General features: G+C 44.2%; 1 protein-coding gene across 2 annotated transcripts in view; it reads left to right on the forward strand.

Annotated features, from left to right (window-relative positions):
• The window catches only part of NSG2 (neuronal vesicle trafficking associated 2), a 34,636-nt gene extending 13,012 nt beyond the window's left edge, over window positions 1-21,624 (forward strand). For both annotated transcript variants that reach the window (XM_065029539.1, XM_065029540.1), the window contains exons 3-5: window positions 1,270-1,389; window positions 17,995-18,105; window positions 19,663-21,624. In XM_065029539.1, the coding sequence (XP_064885611.1) occupies window positions 1,270-1,389; window positions 17,995-18,105; window positions 19,663-19,854 (423 nt within the window). In that variant the 3' untranslated portion in view covers window positions 19,855-21,624. The remainder of the gene's footprint in view (window positions 1-1,269; window positions 1,390-17,994; window positions 18,106-19,662) is intronic.
• Window positions 21,625-23,064: the final 1,440 nt, after the last annotated feature.

Here is a 23,064-nt window from a genome sequence, read left to right on the forward strand (position 1 = left end):
GCTTTTTGTCCCCTCTTCTTCCCAAGTCTTAATGTTGCAAATGCTACTGTAATAAATATTATTGAGAGGGATTCACTGAAGGATGTAAATATTCATCAGTCTTTAATGATTTGCATTTGAATCCAGAAAATTGGCTTATGCCTCCACGCTGATTTTCCCTCACTGATTTTTCACATGGTGTGAAGTGCAGGAGGATTAAATACCTGGGGTTTTCTCTGGTCCAAATCATACTTTGCTGTCTTCATTTGGAAATAAGGTCTTCATCAGCTGGTAACTCAACCTTGTGCATCGCTTCATCTTTTTCTGTCCTTCAAGACCTCAACCCCCTCTCTATGGATGAGCTCCAGCTCTTGGCCAGTGCTGAAGACAAGGCCATTTTGTCTTCTCTTGCATTTTCCAGCTAGATGAGGGCAGTGTAGCTATCCTGGCATGCTCTCACATCGCTGTTGTGCTGCATACGCTCATGGATGGGTAGTTTTTGAGCTTCTTGTGTATAATGGGATGGATGCACTCAGTCCTCTGAGGGACTATTAGTTTCAGAGCAGAGCCCTGATGCTCGTCCCCTCTGGGAGCAGCTGGCATTAGGTGTTACCTTTTCTGTGTTTGCCCTGGGTGCATTTTGCCCAAAATTTTTAGAGTCATTCTAGGTTACAAGTAAATTTGATGTAGATTGACAATGTGGTTTTGGTAATTTGACCGTAGCCTTATAAAAGCCACTTAGGGCTTCTCCATTGGCATGAGACACCTCATTTTTATACCATCAGTAGGACCTGGATTAGTCAGCAAATGACACTGAGATCTTCTGGGGCAAACCTGAGGTGATAATATGAGATTAATATTGATAATCTGGAGCCTGAATAAATGACACACCAAATGGCCTATGTTTAAATTGGCTTCAGTGGAACTTGTTAGGATGGGGCTTTTAATAAGCGAGGCTCCTCTTTAGGATGGGCTGTTGTTCTGTGTGTTCTGCCTGTTGAGTAGAACATAAAAATTATATGCTTAGTCCTAAAACAAAATGGGTGTCAGACATTTTGCTGTCTTCTGTTTGAAGACTCAGCGTGATAAGATCACTGTCCTAGGTCTGTGTATCTGCCTGTTTGTCGGTCTCCCTTAGTTGCTGAGGGTATGATTTGTTTCTCTTGATTTATGGTCCCAAGGTACTTGTGTAGGTCCAGGGGATGGTTTATATAGAAAAGCTTAGATAACAATAAAAACAACCAAATGTATACTCGGTGCAGAAACCTTAAAAGTGTTGGTATTTTCCAGGTAATTGTGAAAACAAGAACAGAATATCAGCCTGACCAGAAGAACAAAGGAAAACTCAGAGTGCCCAAAATTGCTGAATTCACAGTCAGTTTCACTGATGGTGTCACAGAAAGACTAAAGGTAAGAAATGGTTGTTGTGCTGCCTTCTGATGCAAATGCTATTTGTTTTAAAATAACCGAATCCAAGTGACAGTAAGGACATAACACATGTAACACTTCGTTCATCACTAGGGTCAAGGAGAGGTTTATCTCCAGGAATATAAAGCTTTTTCTTTTTGGGGGGACAGTCATGAAAATACCTTTTCATAATTAGGTCTAAAGTGGGAAATGTTTTCCTTTTCCCAGGAGAACTTATGAAAATGTTTTCCATCCCAAATTGAAAGTAAAACAAGTTTGACTCTTTTCTTCTTCTCGGGCATTTGTGTTTAAAAAGAACTAAAATATCACAGTGAAGCTTGATTGAGCCAGTTTATTGCTCCTTTGAAACAGTCTTCTGTCTTGTAGTCAAACAACCCTTTTCCTATTTAAAATATTTCATTATTACATATTTATACTGATATAAGTTAAAATCCATTTCAAACCGGATTAAAAAAGAGGTGTTAGACAAGAATCCGAGCATATCCCATCCTGGAAGCAGTTTTGCTTCACAGGAACTGGAATTTTTTGATGAAAAAACATTTCCTTGAGCAATTTCAACAGACACTACTCAAACATGGAAAGAAACTCATGAACTATTGAGTGCCCTCAGTTCCTGTTGGCTGCAGCATATTAGAAGAGCTCCATTCCTCCTAACATTCGGTAGCCACTGGTGATTTCTCCCTTTTCATTGAGAAGATACGGTGCTTTTCCTAAACCGCAGAGCGTGGCAGTGATAACCGTGTGAGATCTGATTTCATGTTTCTAAAATCAGAGAGAATATCAATGATTTGAGTAGAAAACACAGCAAATAGGCGGTGCCCAGGTGTAGTGCTGCTCCTCAGAAAGCTAGGGTTTGGCTTATCAGTTTTGGTGAAAGGGTGTCGTCCTTGGCAATCAACAGGAATCGACTCCAGGGACTGCGTGGCCTCTCATTTGGCCCAGTTGTTCTTGGTGTTGCAAGAAATAAATAAGTTTATTATAATAATTTTCTAGTACTTTAGAAGAAAACGATCACCTTTAAAATTGGGAAGTGAGACATAAAAAACGATTACCATTCATCCTCGATAAACTTCACAATAAGGTTTGTTCAGTTTTTGAAAGGAGAAATGTTTACCTACTCTCTTCTAAAGACTATAGAGTGACACTGTTTCAGTTTTTTTCCCCAAATTCACTGACACATAGTTCACAAGGACAATTCTGTTGCTTTCACCCAGGGTATTTAAAGCCATAATTTATTCTAAGAGATCTGTGAATAAATGTTTATAGCTTTTATTTTTACTTTTTTCTTTCTTTTTTTCAGTGGACATCACATGTCTTGATCTAAATTACTTATCAGGGACTTACACACTGTTGTTTTGGACTGAAGCCTTCACTGATCTCATTGCATGTGTAGCACCTGTTTACCACCAATAGTGACTCTCCATTGCTACCACTAGTAACTTAAACAGCCACAGTTAAATCCCCAGGCTTGGAAACCACAGCAGATGTTTTCCAGTGTGAGCAACATACAAATCAGAACCAGACACACTGTGCCTGAGAAACACCAGTAAATGTGGAGTCTCCTGGAAGCGATGCGTTGGCTCGTGACCCGCAGTAAATGGCATTATTGATATTGCAAATACTAGTGCTTCGCTGGGTATTTAAAACTTAATCCTGCAGCCCTGAACAGTGTTAAGGTCAGTGCAAGACCAGGTTTTAATCCCATCAGAAGATCTGGCCTTGTTATTTCAAAAAAAACAATCAAGAACATCTCATCCATACGCACCATGTATGCCGATGGCCTGTAGGTTAGATACACAGCTTGCCCACGGCTACAGATAGATCTCACTTCATCTACTCCTGCTAGAGAGCATCTGATTTTCCTCTGCCTCCTCCTCTGCAGCCTGGCAGCACCGCACTTTCATTTTCCAGCTATTTCCTTTCCCTAAAGTCCATACGATTTTCATTCCCGGCACTTCAATGTCAACTTATTAATCACTCAGCCCCTCGTCTAATACTGGATAAGACTATAAGCCTCTCCCTGCCTGCTTTTCATAAGGCTTCCATGTATCGTATTAAGTTTGTAATATTATTTCCTGACAAAAATGAGCTCAGATAATAGGTAAGATTTCATTAAATTTTGTACTTTTTTTTTATTGCATCACATTTTTTTTATACCAGAGCATATTTTTAGTGACATTATTAAAAATACTGCCCTCTGGTTATACGCAGGCCTATTATTTGGTACTGATGAAATCACTTTACATTTGTTTTTTGTAAGAGGAAATCGTAGTAAATACTTAACTTTTACTGTCTTAGTTTAGCTATACTTTAAAAAGCTTAAAAGATGGAAATATAAATGAGATCATGGCTGGTGGCTTTATATAGCTTTCCAGTGTGTGGTGCGTTGGAAATATCATCCATACCTTCTTCTAACGCACTTACTAAAATCAAAGTATTTGTCTGCAGTTGAGCTGGGCTGTTGGTAGCTATATACTGGCAGAAGCAAGTAAATCATCCCATTGATTTGTGCGAGAGAAATAATGGAGGGAAAGGCAAAAAGTCCATTCAAGTGTAGATGGTCCATTGGTTTAGCGCACTCTAAATATGTCAGATCTGTATGGGAAATGTGGGTACAACTAGGGTGAGTCCACAGCAATGCTTGAATTCAAGGGGTTTTGTAGGGAGCAATTTTGCTATCATGGCTTTACTAATCTGAGGAGGAATCCATCTCGGTGTGCTGCGGAAAGAGCCTGGAAAGAAAGACAGTGCAGAGAATCAGCCAAGAGATCCCCTTCTGTCTGCTATTGCACTACTTTGGCATCCTGGGAAACATGAAGTGAGATGTCTTATATTTTATTTTTCACCCAAAGAGTACAATTACCATCACTTGAAACAGAAATATGGCAAAGTGAATCTCTGTCATTACTGTGGAAAAACGCTGCTGGGACTCCATCCTTACGGCTGTGCTCCCCACCCCATAATATTCTCTTTGGAGAGGGTTTGAACATTCCTGTTTCAGTAGATGAAGTGCTTTTCTTTCCTCTACTTGTGGTCACTTGCTATGGGAACACGCTCAGGGAAGAAGGACATTTTTCCCAGGTTCTCTATTTTCTTGCGTCATGTAGCTGCATTATACAGAAGAGCAGTATCTCTGGTGTGAATGTTGGGGCCATATGAACATGGCAGTCAAATCCACAGATGCCCTTTATTCCACCTTTTGGGTATCTTTTATTGAAGAGGCTAATGAATTATTAGACACCTTTCTCGCATGAGCAAGCCAAAGCCAGAATCTAAGCTTATGCATGCATATTTTTCATCCATCCAGAATAGCACAGATCTGAGCTCTTTAATTATCGTAAAGAAGAGACTGTCCCTAGGCGACGGTTCTTATTTCACACCACCTCTTCCAGTAATTTTAGATCGCTTCTGCAACTTGTCACATCTCCTAATAGATGAGATGATGATTCTCTGTAGCTCAGCACACAGTGTCCTGGAAGTTTGACCAATTAGGCTAATTCTTCAGTGGGATGAGTCACCCCATACATACTTTATAACAAATGTTTAAATAGTTACAAGAAAATGATGTTAAAATAGCATTATGGTTGAGCCCTCCGTACATAAAAGAAATTTCCTATATCATTTTACTCCTCCTCAGGGAAGCAATGACAACATCTTTTCCAAGCTGACTGGCAATGGTTTATAGCCCTCGTCTCCTCCAGAGTGTCGATGCCTTTTGAGTGTGTCCCTCTAGGAATTTTTTGAACTGCAAAGATCTTATTTCGCAGTAACGATGAACACCAAGGTTTCTCAGTCTGGAGGGAAATGGTGGCTGGTGTTTGCCTTCCATTTTGCACGCTTTGGAAGTGGTGCAGGTTACCATGCTTGGCCATCCAGTGATGACACTGAGGTGCACTAGGAAAGGTCTGCAAATGTGATGGCTCCACAGAATCATGTTCCTTTGTGGGACAACAGGTCTAACCCTTTGCATTTGAGAGAGGGCTTACTGCTTTTTGCCAGTGATATCTTATGTTACAGCTTTTAAGAACAATCTCTCATATGCAAGTGTCTTCATTCTCACGAGTTTCTGCCCTTATTTCTTTCTGTCAGTGCTGAAATGAGATCACATGCTCTTTCCCTCTTCAAGCAGATTATCCATTGAATGAAAGGTCTTGTTACTTCTGGAAAACAGACTTTCTCATGACTCCTTTTGTCTTCTGGCCAGTCCAGATGACACAGAAATCAACCAGAAGCATTTATAAGGTGAAGAGTGGGTTTCTCCTCACTTTCTTGACTGTTACTTACCTGGAGCTTGTGTTCAACACATCAGCATCCTGCTTAAGAAGAAACAAGCTGGTGAAGAGTTGCTGATGGATTTTTGCTTAGTGCAGTCGGACCCGCTGAGTGCGGGCAGACCTGCGCTAGCCCTGAGTTTGCCCAGATTTTTCTGTCTCCAGATAGCACCAGAAAAGGTACTGGAGAGGCTTTTCAGCGTAGGTTTACAACACGGAGCGTCGGGTCGACACACATAACTGCCCACCTGTTACTGGTTTTGCGCAAATTGCTCTTTATTACACAGCTTCACATGCAAACCATTTGACCTCTGTTACCCTGTTTCCCCGAAAATAAGACAGGGTCTTATGTTAATTTTTGCTCCAAAACTTATTACTTTTTTACATGTATAGCTGCCTGGACCCTATTGAAATTGACTTTTTTATGGACTGTAAGTAGGGCTTATTTTTGGAGTAGGACTTATATTTTGAGCATCCTCAAAAATGTTGAAAAGTCACATTAGGGCTTATTTTCAGGGTAGGTCTTATTTTCAGGGAAACAGGGTATCACTAAACACCATAGAGCTACTCATTACTACTTTTTTGGGGAGACAGTGATTTAGTAACTATTAGCTGCATTATAGTTACCTGCTGTAGTTATCTGACTTCTCAGGTTTTCCACAGTTCTTTCCTTTGCTTGGATCATTTTCTTAGCAAAGCTGAAGTTACCGTTTTTTCAGAGTTGGAATAATTAAACTGTGTACTTGTCTTTAACAGAATAAGTTGGGAGTGGTTGTACAGGGGAGAAACTGAGATATTTAAGATGTTTTATTGTGAGCAATTTATCTACCTGGAAAAAATCATCTGCAAGTATTGTCACTGGCTGTGCAGTCCATTCCTTTTGAGTATGCAATGACAAGATATTTCTTATGTCTAGATCAACCCTCACCTCTCTCCACCCTGAAACTGCTGTGATAGATGCAGGTCCACTATCCACGGGATGTCGTTATTCAACACACTTTTCAACAGGTTCTTACAATATAGTGGAACCCGTTCAATTGTTTCTGTCATTGAAATGCTCATGCCTTGAAACAATTATGTTTGTCTGACCGAATGTGAAAGACTTAGAACAAAACTGGTTTGTCTCCGGCCGCACCCTACAAAACAAGATTCCCTTAATTATTAAGTTATCGGAGAGCAGGAGTAACTCCTAGAGAAAGGACTCCTGAGTGTGAGCAGGACCATTTTCCTTACTGCTTTTTAATACTACCAATAACAACGTTACCATGGTGACTGCCACATCACATCAGTAATCTGGGCGATGCAGAGTGGCTGCTGAAAGATCCCATTACACTGACTAATGTGCGCGGTGCTCGAGGGAGGGAACACGCTCTAATACACTGGGATTTTTCTCACTTTGGTGATAATTGCTAATGTGGCTGAGACGTTTCCAGGTTGCGCAGCGTTCCGATGGGCTGTGTGATCCGGGAGAACAAGGAACGAAGGGGAGGAAAACCAGAAAGGCAGTCGGGGTGATAGTGTTCAGGCATTTTGCACCAGCGCTGGGGATGGTTCGGTGTTTCCCCATTGAGCCTTGGAGAGGTGTCGGTGTGAAGGGGTTGATCTCAGTCTCCAGGGACTGATTTAGAGGCTCATTCGCTTCCCTGGGGAGTTCTCAGCTATAATATCATCAGGCGATCTCCTTTCCCAGTGGGCATGTGCTTTTTGAGGGGGGGGTCAGGCGACCCTCACAACACCTGGGTCTTCTCCAGACAGTGATGGAATGATGTGTCTCTCAAGGCCAAGCTTTGCCTTGGCTTTGGAGCCTGAATATTTTCCACTGCAATGCAGAGGGTCTCAGTTTCTCCTTTGTCAAAAATCCACTGCCCAGCCCTTTCTGCCCTTGCATCCACTTACATCCGACGCAAACGGGCACCTGTGCGGACCCAGACTCTCAATTACGGTGTGTCTGGAGGGAGGTGCGAAATGTCGCTCATCATTTTTCTGCCTGGGTACAGAAATCGTCCTTCTCCTCCTCTGGCTGTGATGGGAAGAGAAGAGGATCGGTCACATCTGTCCCAGTTGGTCTCACAGCTGGCACTCAGGTAGATTGATGGAGCCGTTTGTGATCATCAGTGACAATTTGGAGCTGTGGGGAGGAGCCGACTGTGGATTTGTGGCTAAGCTGGCAGAAAACAGATATTTCTGGTCACATCTCAAGGTCTGGTGCTATAAACCCTGCAAGGTTTCCCTGTCTGGGTACAAGTCTGTGCTTTTTGTAAGAGTTCTCAGCTAATCCCTGCCCTCCTGGTGCAGCCTGGGGCCCAAGAAGCTGAAGCCAGGAAGAGTTTCCATGTGTAAAACACACGGAAAAAACTATATTTTGATTTAACTAGAATGCTCTATATGGCTGGCTTAGGGACCACCTAGCAAAGCAAAGGGAAAGAAAATAAAGACATAGCTTTTGTATTAAATAGATCATTGCTTATGCTTATTTTTGTAGAAACACACGTGCATACTGTTTTACAAAGTCAGAAGAATCACCTCAAATATATTGTATTTTTCCATCTGCAAGCACTGACAGAGTAACCAGCGGAACAGGCTTGTTTGGGGTTATTTTTTTCCTTTAATTGATTTTCGAAGAGAAGAAGAAAGTTAATGGCTAAAAATGGAAGAATATTCACGACTAGGGGTTTGTGGGGCAGACCTGCTGAACCTAAATTCTCCGAACTATGATATATTGGAGGAAGAACGGAGTTACAGAGCAGAAACCTCCACTAACCCTACGCTTTGGAACAAAATGCTTGAAAAAGGTTTTCCTAAGTGACTGCACGGAGATACCCATTCTGCTCATTACAAAATGTAATTGCAGTTTCCATTTCATCTGAATGATGTCTTACGCTGCATCTTTGTCTGCAACAACACAAAGCCGTGTTACGTTCTGATACCTCTGCCACCCTACAGTAAACCCGATTTTTTGAGTAATTTTCTCATCAGCATTTGGGGTGGAGTGAAATGTGCTTAATACCAGTTTGGCTAATGCAGCAAAAGGGACCAAATGAGATGGAGAAGGAGAGAGTTTTCAGCAGACTGAAGCCAAAGCAAAGATTATTGACCATCGTGAAGTCCATTTGGAGTCTTGTAGCCAAACCACAGAATGCTAAAAAAATATAATAATCAGAGAAGAGAAATGCTTCACTCGTACATTTTTTCCCCATGTACTGTTTCATTCTCTCTCTTTATAAAGCAGTGCAGGCTGCTGGTTGAATGTTAAACAGACCTGAGCTCCCTCTCGTTAGTACTTGCAGATGTATTAAGCCTGTTGTGTCAGATCCACAGCTAATGGGACTGGCCTCATGCCTTTGAAGGCATCGTAATCAGCTAGATTATTCATTTTTGTTGGTTGTTTTTAAAAGAGTAGCTTTTGTAAGTCATTTGCAGCAATAAAGCTTCACATTTCTAATTTAAAATGGAAAGGCTTTTAATTCTTAAGTTAGCCATGGGACACTTTGCTCACCAAGCCCTCACTTTGTCCTTGTATGAAGCACACACATAATAAGAGTTTTTTTTAAGAGAAATGGGTGTAGTGGACCATGAATGTTGCTCTATTATCAGCTTTATTACCTGACCTGTGGTGGTGGATATAGATGTTGAAATGCATATGAACATGTTGACCTTCTGCAAGGAGTGAACTTCCAACTGATTGTTTTTTTAACCACAAGGGTGCACTGAACAAAGGTGTTTTAATTTGTGCAAGCTCAACCTTCGATTGTGTTTTATCTAAGAAGTCCATGAGACCGGGGAGTGGCAGGGGAAGGTTATCTCATGTCCTGGCACGCAGTGTTGGTTCTTCGGTGGTTTTGCACAAACAGGCCCAGAAAAAGCCAAACTTTTGGGGACTTGGACTCTCGCAGCTCTGGGTGGATCTGGCTGGCGTGTCTGTGAGCAGAGAGCTCGCCGTGGGGCTGCGCTTGAGTGTGGATCAGCTGCCAAAGACAGGCAGCAGAGCAGAACCTCACCCTGCATGTCCCAAGTCTTTTGCCATGTTCTTCCTCATGGCTCCCAATGCTTTCCCCGCACCAAAAGCAACGCGAGGGAAGCGGGCAGAGGGGCTGATTTTGCATGTATGAGACTCTTCAGAGGTTACAACTTGGCAGGCAAAGGGTAGGCAAGGAGACATTTTATTGATGACTTGATTTGTCTTGTATTGCTGATAATGCATTTTAAAAGGGCCCTTGATGAGCTGAGGCACCCGTTGTCACATCCCACGTGAAGGGACCGAAGGAATTGTCACAACCGAAGCTTTGCACAGTGCGATGGGAAACTGCAGCATGAAGGGTTATCTGCGGAGATGATGGATCTCTGCTGCAATCCCATTAATTGAAAAACCATCTCAAATTAGTGATGTGGAAGGAAGCCCCTTCCAGCATTGCTCAGCTCATGAAATGGTGTGTCAGGTGTGATCGGGACCGCGGGTTTAGGAAGAAAAGTGCCTTTATAAGCAGTGGCCCTGAGTCACCCCACTTGTTTAATTTTAGGTTTTTGCTTCTTTTCTTTAGAAGGTAGCAGAGTCACAGAAATAAGGACAGAAGGCTTATGATAGTTGAAAAGGGGAGAAAATATTATTCTAGGAGGAGGAGGGGGGAACAAAAGACCTTTAAATACCCGTATGTTCTGCCAAAAAGGTCATGTACTTATTTGGTGTTCCTAGGAGCAATATGGTGGCATCTGAATATGCCAGCCTATTCTGATGAGGGATTTTTTAATGACATTAAATGGCGGAAAAGAAAAACCAACCAAACAGAGCTTTTTTTTCTACCTAAGTAGAAATTCACTAATACTCAATGGTGGAAGCAGCCTTATTGAAAATGTCATTTTAGACCTTCTGTAAGGAATGGGGGCTTGGCAAATGAGCCATGAATTTTCCTTTCAAGGGGTTTGACTTGGCACAGAAAGACGTCATGCAGATCGCAGCTGGCACCAGACACAGTTAAAAAGATCTGAGGCTATTAGTGCCTAAACAGCCACTAGAAATTATATTACATGATGGAGACTGGCTAACATAATTGAGCCAGCTAGTTATTGTGTGCGTAATTTAATTATTTGACAAATCGCTTAGATACATGGTGTTCTTGTTCCACACTCATGCTGCACTCACAGAGGAATTGCTGGTGGGTACGTTGTCATCTTGGAAGGTGGATGTTTCTTTTAGTTTGCAAACTGGGAGAGGGTCACTGGTGTGGTCCTGGTGAGGTGGCAGCTGCAGAGATGGGGACATGGTGGGGACATGGCGGGGATAGCAAACTGGCTGGGAAACAGCTGGTGCTGTTTCAGATCAACACCTTGGAGGCTTTAGGGTAGTTGGAGAAGTGACCCTCTCATTTATCTGCTGTGTGAGCCTTTTGGGCTTCGATTGCTGGGCTGAAAAGAACCAGTGGAGCAGATGTGAGGTGTTTTTGAACCCCAAGGTTACACCATCCTCATGGATGGTGTTCGGTGTTCTTAGGATAATTGGGCGCAATTTATGGTTATGGATTCTAAGATAAAGGATGAAAAAGAAACCCGCCTAAGTGTCATGTAAGAAGCCATGCGTTCCTAAGGATATTTTCCCGTAGCTCTGAAGATTTAGGTACATGACTAAGGACATTTCCCTCTTACAAAGCGTCTCTTGAGAGATGCTATTTAAGAATCTGGACACCATCTGGAATAAAGCTGTGCTGTAATAATAAAGGACAAATCCTACATCTTCCTGAACAGTATCAAGCAAATATGAAGACCCAATTGTGTCACTTTTTTTCAGTTAGCCTTTCAGATTTTCAGAGGCTATAAAATCAGAAAAAGCAGCAACTTGTTACAAAAAGACTGTTAAAAAAACAGAAGTGAAATGCTATTTTTGAAGAAATGCAGCCTAATAGTTTTTACCTGCAGCTCGGGCTGTGTAACAGAGTGCCGGGCAATGCACCACACTTGTTCTTTGGCCGAGTCTAAACAGTGGAGCAGCTCTTCTCGGGGTGTATTTCAGAGTCCTGATGCCCCCAGTCGATCCATCCAAGTGACCTGTCAGCCTGTGGCTCCCTCCCTGCCTCCATGCCTGGGCGTTCTTACATTAGCAGCCTGGATTCAAACCGCGGAGCGATTCAGGCTTGGGTTTTATCCTGGCATGCAGGTGGGGCAGTCCAGATGGACACCAGGAGCTGGGAAGTGCTCCCGAGTCTTTCACTTTAGCCATAGCTTTCATGTTGAGATCTAATGTCGTCAGTCTTACATCTAATTATCAGCTGGAAGAAGTTCTGAGATGAAGGGGAAAAAAATTACCTTCCTGAAGTTTCACTGTTAACTGGGTTGGCAATGAATTGATAGGTTTCCAGGTGTAATGGCATTGCTGTAAACTATGGAAAGAGCCTCATTGCCTATCCAAGTGTGGCTCTCATGCCCTTCTGTGACGATAACCTTGACAGAATTTCTGCCAATTTTTAAATTTTGCCTCATTCAAAATATTTTTTCTCCTACAAAGTGGAAATAAGAACCAAGCTAATTCCTTCAATGGAATGACACAGAGGCAGATGTGTCACAGCACAGTGGACAATTTCTTACCCCTCTGAACACACCTGAGCCTACAAAAGGTCCCTAATGGTTTTAGTGTCCTGTAGGAAACTAAAGGAGATTTAGACACCTGACTGCCCTTGCGGATCTGGATCTGGATGACTGGTTCGTACCATCAAATGCAAGAACGCAGTGGGGGAAGAAGAGGTGGCTTTACCTTTTGTTTTATTAAGCCCTACTTGGAGCCATGTGGAGGCTCTCCATACAAATGTCGAATCTTTTTGGAATCTTACCGAGCTCCTTCTGCCACCCATGTTGAACAGAGTAAATTTGTTAGATTAATCGCGATTAATTTCATAGAATAACTCTGGTTTGGGTTAGAGAAAACAGCTCTTTACTTCTTCAAAAGCTGTTGCTGCACAGTTCTGTAGGCTGTCTTCACCGTGAGGTGGTTTGCCTTTGAACGCCCATGTTATTTCGTCTCCCTATCCAATTATTATTATTTCTTTTTTACCATGTTTATGCCGAGTCCCCGCAGTGTGTGACACCATCGAGGGAGCCTGGAACAAAACGGAAAGGTGGAACAACAAGCCCAGACACTGGGGCCGTGATTATAAGTTACGTTCCTCCAGCTGCTAATGCGAGTAATATGTGGCTTAAGTGGGAACAAAACCACCCCCCCAGCAGCTCACCAGTGCGGGTTGGATGCCGAATACTAATGGAGAGCTGTCTGCATCCAGTCACCACAGGGAAAAATAATACTTACCAACTCAGTTCAAACAGTGCGTAAAGTTGAGGGAACTGCCATCTGCTGACGGACCTTCCCCACCTGCCGTCTGAAAATCCTTCCTTAGGAATAACTGCTCTGTGCAGTAGTGTTCCCAAAAACCAAAGGAAGCCCCTAAGGTTCGATTCTTGGAAGAACCAGCAGTTCTCAGCCTTTGTTGGCTGCCATGGGGAGTGAAGGGTGCACCCTCCCTCTGAAAACTAGGGGCATAAATCCGAAATCTTTTGCAACAAGGAATGAAAATGTAGAAACTTTGCAACGAAATTGGCTATTAAAAGAACGCCCTGCTGTTTGGATGTGGCATTGCTCTCTGGTTTGCGTTTAAATAAGGATTTTCACTGTAGCTAGAGAGGGAAAAAGTGAATTTTTGATGAAAAAAATAAGCCATGGACAGCTGTTGAAATCAAAGAGAGCAGGACGGATACTTCGATGGACAGCGTGAGAACCAGGTCAACTGGAGCACCATCGCCATTAGATGTAATCTCGCTGGAGCAAAACCTAGTGGCAACTTACATCCTGATGAGGATTTGTCTTTTTGTTTGGCCCATGGCGGTGTGAAAATGCAACATTTACTTCATCTGTGGGAAAGGTAGGGAGGAACCAAGCCAGGTGCGCTGTTGCGGATGGGAGATTGACGTTGTCTTTCATGGACGTTAAGAGCCTCTTCCCACGTTTTGTAGAGGATGGGGAGTTTTTTGGTCTGATAATGATGTTCTCTCTTCTCCATTCCAGCAGACGCTCCTCTCCTAAGGGAACCTTTGAGAGTCATGTAAGACTGTGGGGAGGGGGCAGGCAAATCCCCCTCTGCTGCCACCCGAGCAGCCACACGTGACAGATTCGTGCCTGCAGCACTTCTAGGTTTTATCTGCGCACTACATTTTATTTCCCCTCCGTGAGTGTTTATATGGCTTAGAGTCTGCCAGGGTTCATGTTCATCATAAAAAAGAGCGGATGTTTATTAGGTATTGCAGCTCTGTGATTCTTTGGTGTTTGAATGTTCATGAAGCTTTGTATGTTCTGGAATAGCTCGAGAGGTGGATCTTAGCTCTGGCATGGCAAAATATCTGTGGGCGGGGAGGGGGGTGTGGGTTTTTCTTCCCTTTCCTCTGGGTTTTAACATTTTACACGACATTTCAGCCCAGAGCAATTTTACACGATGTGTCATCGTGTGTAATGTTGTGTCACGCTGTAATTTTGCAAGCGCATGAAGCAGCAGGAGGGAGGTGAGAACGGGCTCAATTACAGCCCAGAGGGAGGGACCTGCTCCTGGGGGTGATGAATTGGGTGTCAGCACTTTGCCAGAGCAGAGTGACAGACCAGAGGGGAATTTATTATTTTTAGGGGCTCAGTGTGCAGACAAGAGGAAAGGAACCAGTCAAATCGCATTATTAATGGTCATTTCCATAGGCTGTGCACGTGCATGGGATTTAACAAAAGAAGTGACGTTCATTCTTGCTCCAGACTTTGTTCCTCCTTTTTCTGAAAGCTAAAGGAAGAACTTTAGGAAGGTTGTATTTACTAAAGAAAGCTAAAGGATGAGCAGCTTCTCATTGCTCAGGAACAAGAGGTACTTTCTCACTGAGTTACACTTCACGCATTTCCTGGTGGCATTTGGTGTAATTTCGTTGCCCTTTTTCTTTGCCCTCAGCGCCAGTTTGTTCTTTCAGGTTAACCCAAGCAAGATTTCTTTTTCTCACTGTGCGTTGTATTTAGGACAGAACAGCCAAACTGGAGAGCCGAGCATTTCTGATTTTCTGAATTTCTAGCCAGAGTTGCTTTCTAAGCATTTGCTTTGGTAGAGCAAGATGTACACGTTGCTTTAGTACCGTCAAACTGACCTCAAAGGGGACTCGTGCCATGGTCATCTTTGTATTACTGCATAACTTGTCATTGGTAGAAGTACTAGGCCTAACATGCTCCTCTTTTAATTGGGATGGACACTCACTCTACATGGGGAAATGCTGTTCCACGCTGGCCTGCCAGAGCTGGGTTGTGATGGGTCTTGTTGGAGAGGGGACCTTTTCCCAGGTCTATTAGAAAAAGTAGAAAGTCTTGGCATAATTAATCTGGAAGTCTCACCTTTCGACTATACTATTTCAAAGTGACATTTTAACATTTATTTTCAAGCGTAATCTGACTTCTCTTTGCGTCAGAAATTACAGCAAGTTACATTTCCATCTCCATTAAATCCAACTGAGACTTCTTCCTCTTCAGCACTATGAAAAGGGACGAGGTACCACGAAGCTGGTCTGAAGTATTTCCATTCAAACTTGCAGGCAAGTGTGCGTGGATGGAAAGGAGGTGGAGCCCATATTTTCTTGGTCAGACTAGTGCAATTTGTACAACTGCACTCCTTTCCTACCGGCTGCCTTGTCAGCACACCAGGGCTCTTACACATGTTCTCTGATGAGATCCAGCAGTAAGTGCTTCTCCCTCTGCAGCCGCCTTTTGCTTAACTGACCCATTTTGCAGCAAATTAGGCCCCAAGGAGGAGGTTAATACAGGCAATTGTTCCAAAAGGCGGGTTGGGGCTTCAGTTCATCACCAGAAAAGCCTGTTAGCCCCAATTTTCTTACCTTTTAGTACTTTATTCTAAAATATTCTGACTTAACAATGAACTTATGAACTCTCCTACTAGATACAGTCTCCACACCCCTCTCTTTCCTGACTTTTGAACTGGATTTCTTGGGTCAGATTTAACACCGTACATGCAGGTCTACCTTCGCTCTTTTTGTCTTAAAACAGCCTCCAGAATTGGAGCTCTGGGTGTTCCAGCGTTGCAGGTGGCATTGCCAGGGCTGCTTTAGCTTCTCTGAGTAACAGTCCCAGTGTGCCGTGCGAGATGTCTAACAGGAACACATGTCACCAGGCAGTGCATCTTTCTGCAGGATTGATGAGGGTGAGAAGTCTTTTCCTGCACTGCAGGCAGCTCCAGTGGCCCCTTGGAGTCTGTACAGGCGTTGCGTGTCATAGAGCTTGTCAGAATTACAGCTGCTACCATGACCGAAGGAGAGAATTAGAGCAAAATTCAGTGTGAAACAATATTAAGCAATTAGTATGTCTTTGTTGATATAATATTACTAGTATTACATAATGTTATTTTTATATTAATAATATTATATTGATGAATTCTGTGGCCAGCTTGCTTTTTATTATCTGCTGTTCTTGACAAGCCTGTCCACTATACTGTAGGAATTATCTCTGTGTTTCCCCACTTTTTACCATCACCAATCTCCTGTATATTAGCTGAGGAACAAGTTCCACCTGTATCTACTATTCAATTTCTTTGAACACCCGTAGAAGAAAATTAAGAGGATTGTGACATAACTGCAACAACCAAAGGGTGGATGAACCCTAAATAACAAGGTAGAGCTCAAAAATGTCCTCGCTAGGGCAGTAAATGGTGATGATTGCTTCTAGTACTGGTAGGTGCAGCCCTGATATTTGGGTGGGGGCATGTTTTTAAGGATGAGCATGTGCATGGTGGGGTGGTGGGATGCCTGCAGTCCCTGCCATGTCCTGCTGTTGTGGTTCTCTCAGAGGAAAACAGAAAACTTGCTGTCATGGGCTCGGTTTCTGGTGCCACAATGGGAAAGTTGGACTCAGAAGCAAACAGACTGAGGTTGTGCGTAGGGAAAAGCCTCATTGCTCACTGTCCCTCCCGTCAACCCATTGCTGACCTCAGTGTTTTGCTGTAAGAGCTCCTCAGCGCGGGCTCTCGGGCTCAGCGAGCAGGGGGGCGTTGCAGCCCCGTCCCCGTGCAGAAGCGCATCCTGCACGACGTGCGCTGCCGGTGCTCCGTCCCAGGGTGCCGGGGCCAGCCGGGACCTGCCGCGGCTCCCTCCCCGCGCCGCTGGCCGTGCGGCAGCTCCGAACGCTTCCCTGACGCTGTTCCCGCCCCCGTCATCTCTGCGAGTCAGTTCATTTGATTAGGAGCTCTGGTTTGCATGGTAACACTGCAGCCACAGGGATTATGGTTTTATTTTGCACGCCAATCTAGATCAGTGTGAGACAGCAGTGTCAACAGGAGGGGTTGCTGTGTTTAGGCAGTAGAAGTCCAGGGCCATTTATGCGGCATTTGTGGAATGACCAGCCAGGACCAAGAAAGCTTTGGGCAAGAGGAGTATGAGAGTGCATTTGGGACCCCTGCTCAGTCCTTAGGGAGGACACAGCTCAGCTAAAATCAGGTCCAGACATCTGAATAGGGCCAGGAAACTCACTGTTGAATGAACTATTCCAGAGGGACCTGGAAGGGCTGGAGAGAAGGGAGCTACAGCAATGCAACAGAATGGTGCAGCAAAGCGACCTGCTTGGGGATGAGGAGAGGGGGAATATTTGACCCAAAGAGGGTGTTGTGTCTGGTACTTCCAACACCAACATCTACTCTTGGACATGCTGTGGGACTTACAGGCTGGGATTTGTCGGTGCTCAGGGCATTATCCTTTCACAGCATTGATAAATGAAGGAGGATTCCCTTTCTCCCAGCCTCCCTTCTGCAGGGTACTCAAGGCATAACTTATCCTCATCACATTGCTTATAAGGCACAAAGGGACGTGTCCTACAAAGGCTTCATTTATCCTACCTGCCCACCTGGCTCTGCTATCAGAAAAGCAGGATCTTGCCATGGTTATAAGGCAGCTTATCTGGACGGATTAGAGCCTGAAGATGGAGTCTGGCTGCTGACAGGTCCTGCTGGGCCAGCAGATGATGCTGAGCATGGGAACACAAAGCCACTGAGAACACCAAATGCCTCAGCAAAACCCATACATTTGCAAGGGATTAAACACAGGAATGTGCACTCCTGAAGGTCTATGGGGGATGGAAATGATGTGAGAATTCAGGGCTATTGAATGTAGCATTCATTCAATTACCATGCTTAGTTAAGTACTGCACAGTGGAGTGAAGACTGCAGGCTGTTAGGATGGCTGTTACTATAAGTCATTTAATTATGAGGTTGCTCGTATGCCATTTTAACATGTGTAGAGTAATATTATCCCTCTCTTTTAGGTCACCATTCTCATAAGTCTGGCTCTTGCATTCCTTGCCTGCATAGTGTTTCTTGTGGTATACAAAGCCTTTACTTACGACCACAGTTGCCCAGATGGATTTGTTTATAAGGTAAGAAACTTCAGATGGACGAATTGCCTGAGATAATGATAGACTCTAATTGACTACACGGTTACAGTCTAGTCTGCTTTTTTGACCAGGCCAAACAGAACATTTGGCAAGAATGTGTTGAAATGGGAAGAGTGTTATGGGAAATGTGGATTTCCATCTGCCTCCATCAGCTACTGTTACACTGTAATTGTTGGGATTAGCATTTGGTGAACACTACAGACAGATGTTCAGGAACAATCCCTCATATTTGTGAATGGATTTTTTGCAGCTGGAATCCCATGTTTGCTTCCCAAACAGTCAAGTGACTGGGGTTTACTGGCATACATTTTAATGCAAAGCAAACTCCCGGAGTGCTGGCCTGTGTCCTTTTTGTGAAGGAAATCTGAATCTGCACATGTAGTTAATTTTCAGGTGTTTTTAGGCCTCTAGCAAGAACAAAACCATGTAACTTAATTGCTCCAACCCTGCTGCCCAGTGGTTTTATATTGAATATTCACAGAGAACTATCTACCTTGTCTGTTCAGATTAAAAGAACAAAAAATGGCCAGATAGTCCACTGACTTCTTACTGTGAATAAACTCATAAACTCACAGGAGTCTTGACCACTCTGGGAATAGTCTGTGGGCTGGAAAACAGGGTAGGAATGTTGGTGTATTGGTCATCGTGAATTATTCTCTTAGGGTATATAAAAATGAAGTAAGAACGGAGTAATGAATTTCAGAATCAGATCCAGACCTGAACTTCTGAAACAGATTAAAGGTTTTGGACTCAGCTTTCAGCTAGTCATATTAACCTGGGAGTTGGGTTATCTCATCATTTAATAATAATTGTACCTGGGGCCCTTTTTGTCCTTGGTACCACTTCAACTCGGGTGAATCCCAACTGGTCCGACATTTGTTACTGTTTGATTGCACTTTGACAGCTGCTGCAAAGCGAATTGGTTTATCTGTGCAGTTCTTAGCGCACAAGCGTCTGTGCTGGCGCAATGGAGACGCGTGGGCAGCGTCTGCACAGCCGAGCCTGACAAGGGCTGGTCTGCTGGGCTGTGCTTCAACCGTCCCCGACCAAGGTGGTCATGCTATAGCTCAGAGACAAAACACTCTAGCAGAGCAGCACGTCAGCCCTTGCTCTGCCTCTGCCCGTCCTCTGGCTGAGGATTAATTCTGGACTTTGCTCTGCAGAGCTTCCAGTCCAGCACGCAGAAGCTGCAGCTCGGCCGCCCCTGCTCAGACTGCAGCAAGGGGCCTCGGTCTCTGTGCGTGCCAGTAACGTACCAAACCGGTCAGAACTTTGTTTTACAGTCCCCACTTCCCATCCACGGATGAAATCAGCTGCAATCAGGGTTACCAATAGCAACAGGTTTTGAGGGCTGCTGCCCGACTCTAACCTTTGTGTGTCCCCGCGGCGCTGACGGGCGGTCGGGGCTGCGCAGCAGATGCTCTCGCTGCAGCAAGTCCAGCGTCATCCATGTGAACAGCTAACCCTGAGGTTTTTAAAGCGAGAGCCTGAGGCTGATGGGACCACGTTCTACCTCTCTTGCTTTCTCCCTGTTTCCAGCACAAGCGGTGCATCCCGGCCTCGCTGGACGCGTACTACTCCGCACAGGATTCCAACTCCCGGGGCAGGTTCTACACCGTCATCAGCCACTACAGCATGGCCAAGCAGACCAGCTCCCGGGCCGTATCGCCCTGGCTGTCTTCAGGAGCGGTAAACCACGAAGCCAAGGCTGCCAAGACAGAAGGTCATTAAAGCTACCAAGTGGTGAAGGGCAAAGCGGGAGGGTGGGGGGACAATACCATGTCTATACTGCATTGTTCTAGCTGAGGGTGCTGTGCTGACAGCACGGCAGGAATAAATAAAAACCAAGTGCAGGAGTCATCTTAATGGATATTTCTTTTCGTGCATTGTTCTTGTTGATTTGTAACCGAGTTGAGCTCTTGTACAAAGGCATGTTTGATGTTGACTGTACCTTACGATGTAAAAATATTTTTAAATCATTGCTTAACTATTTGTTAGAAAAAGAAACTAAAAAACAAAAAAAGCAAATTAGATGAACAGCCAGAGAGGATAAAAGCAGCAAAGAGAATCCCGCAAAGTTTTATCATTGCTGGAAAGCTGTGACATGGCTTAACACGCAGTGAAGGAAGAGCTGAAATCCTTTTGAGAGAGAGGGTAGAGACAACCTGTTACAAAGACGTTGTGATGCTGTTTTGCTTGCCAAAGGGGGGATATATCGCTGTCGAATTGAATCTAGTATCAGTGTTCATTTGCTGACAGAGGAATGTGAGCATCCCTCCCTCCCTCAGTCACACACGTGTGCAAACACACACAGCCCTGCACAGTGGTCCAAGTCAAGCCAGAGAGATCGAGGCGTTTGTAATGAGCCACCACTGTGCTGGTGACCTTGGCTGGCCTCTGGGGCTGAAATCCCGGTTGGCATTTGGATACGGAGCAGGATGGAAGCAGACGGAGGCTGCCGTAGTGAAATCAAGAATATAATTCTGAGCACAGGGCTAGGAGTCAGGAGATCAGGGCTGTATTTCTGCTTCTGGCAAAGATTTCCTGCGTGACCTTTGGCAAGTTACATGAGGCTTCATCCCTCGGGAGCTCCCTCCGGAGGGTCACCACGAGACAAAGAAATGCCATTGCACATTGAGCAGCCTCTCAAGAGTGCTTATAGTATAGAACAGTATTAAGCCTCTAGCTTTTCATCCCCTGATTTTCCTTCACCTGTGAAATGGGACGCTCCTGCTTCCCTCCTTCAGCTTCAGATACTTCAGTATTTAATGTCCTTGTAGGTAATTAGAGAGGGATGGCCATAGCGTGCACTCAAAGTACAAGGCTCCTATCAAATCTCCGCTTGCAAACACAGACCGGACCCCAAACTTAATCCAGTCCTGGACAACATAAAACATCCTCTCCCCACAAATGGCATGTGCAATTAGTACAGACTGGTGGGATTTGGAATAAAAAACCAAAAAGGATTATCTTCTTTTCTGAGCTGCAAAGCAGCTCCGCTCCTGGGCAGCACAGGCAGGGGAGGCTGAGCAGCAGGAGCAGGGCGCACAGGGAGCGCAAGGTCCGCTTTTGACTACAGCTGCTTTTCCAGATTCGTGGCTACACTGGGATGGAAATTAGGAACTGGCCCCTTCTTCCCCCACATTGGGCAGTTTTGTCCTCCATTTCGCATACATAGACACTAGAGGGTGTAAATGAGGGCAGAACTCCTCAGTCCTAACAGGCATCATGATAAATAACTGTATAGCGTAGCTAAAAATGTAGTGCCAAATGCCATTGTCTGATTTCCTATCCTTCCTTCCCCTTCCACCTGTAAATTCATTTCTCACTCCAAATGTACAAACCGCCCCCTCCACCAACAATCAAAACTCCAGCAAACCACTGACCAGTTTATAATTTTGTGGTGTATTTTTTGTCAGTAGGTAGCAGAGACTGAAGTATTTTTTGGTGTAATTCTTGAACTTTTCTGACGGGATTAAAATAAAGCTAGATGTGACCGAGTGTCTCCGTGGCTCTGGCAGGTTTATTTGGTGACCGGGGGGTGAGGAGGGGAACACGTGTGTGTGCCTGAGGATGCTGAGGGAAGGACCCGATGTGACTCTGATTTTCAGGGGACATTTTCAGAGCTTTTCCCCTTCAGTCACTGGAGGTTTATTCAATTGCAAAGAGAAGAATAGTAATTAGACCCAAGGCGATCTTCCAGGCAAGTGGAGTTGCTTTCTATGGGTGATTCTTGACTTCACGGAGGGCCGTTACAAAGAGAGCGCTGCAGGGAAATGCAGCTGCCAATGCGAGAGCCGCAGCTGAACTTTGGAAAAGTTGAGGTCTGTATCCAAACTCTGCGGCTCGGTTTCTAATGAAACCACAACTACATTCATCTCACATTGTGCAGAAAGCAGATTGTGTTTCCTTGAGCCCTTCAGCAATTTGAAACGGAATGATACCCTGGCACTTAATTGGCTCATTCCTGAAGGCTGAAGAACATTTTATAAAAGCCTTTGGATGGCTTTCCTTCCAAAAAAAAAGTATATTCAGAGTTGTGAAATTGAGCTACCATAAGATAGAAACCACTCTGGTGTTAGAGGTCACCACTGAGTACTTGTGAAATGTATTAAAAAGGATTCAGCGTGCTTTGCAGAATTGAGTCATGGGATAATTTGACCGTGGTATTTCTATTGCCACTCTCCCAGTAATACTCTAACCATATGTTTGCTTTAATCTAAAAAGCCCAGGAATCAAATAATTTGAATTAAAAGGTTCTAGTTATTATTAGATAAGTGAGTCAGTGGGGATAACCATTCCTATTTAATAAAGTAAAGATCAAAATTTGTGTGGAGCAGAATGGAAAAAAAAGACCCGAGGAAGACTCATGGGAGAGCAAAAGAAACCAAACAACCCAACTCCAGCTGCAAGTTCCATTACTGAGAATGTTGCTATTAGAGTTTTTGTACAAGCTGCAGTACAGCTTCCAAGATCAACCACATGTTTTAATCACAGTAACAGAGAGAGAGAGAGGGAGTAAATTGAAATTGTAGTACATCTTCTTATTTCAGTCTTTAAAAGCCTCCTTCACGGTTGATCGTGTGTTTCCAGGGATGATTGAAGTAGCATATTGGTGATAGCGCAGTCTCATCCTGGTTGTCATCTCTCTGTGAAGTCTAAAGCTCCTGCCTGGCTCTACAGAGCTGGGTTTTGTGAGCTTGTGTCTGGGTGAGGGCTCAGTCTCAGCTCTGGATGGTACCGGTGACCAAAGCCTTCCCTGCACTTCTCCCGACACGTGTGACGGGCAAGTCAAGCCAGCTCCAACCCCTTCAGCTGTGACTGACCCTGCTAAGGCATCAGTCCCTATGGGCGATCTTCTCCGCTATACTAGATTGCTGCAGTGGGTTCAGATTTTGAATTCTCCACCAAAATATGCTTTCAGGCCACTGGGACTGGAAG

The sequence above is a fragment of the Columba livia genome, chromosome 14 (assembly GCF_036013475.1).
Source record: "Columba livia isolate bColLiv1 breed racing homer chromosome 14, bColLiv1.pat.W.v2, whole genome shotgun sequence".
Taxonomy (NCBI): domain Eukaryota; kingdom Metazoa; phylum Chordata; class Aves; order Columbiformes; family Columbidae; genus Columba; species Columba livia.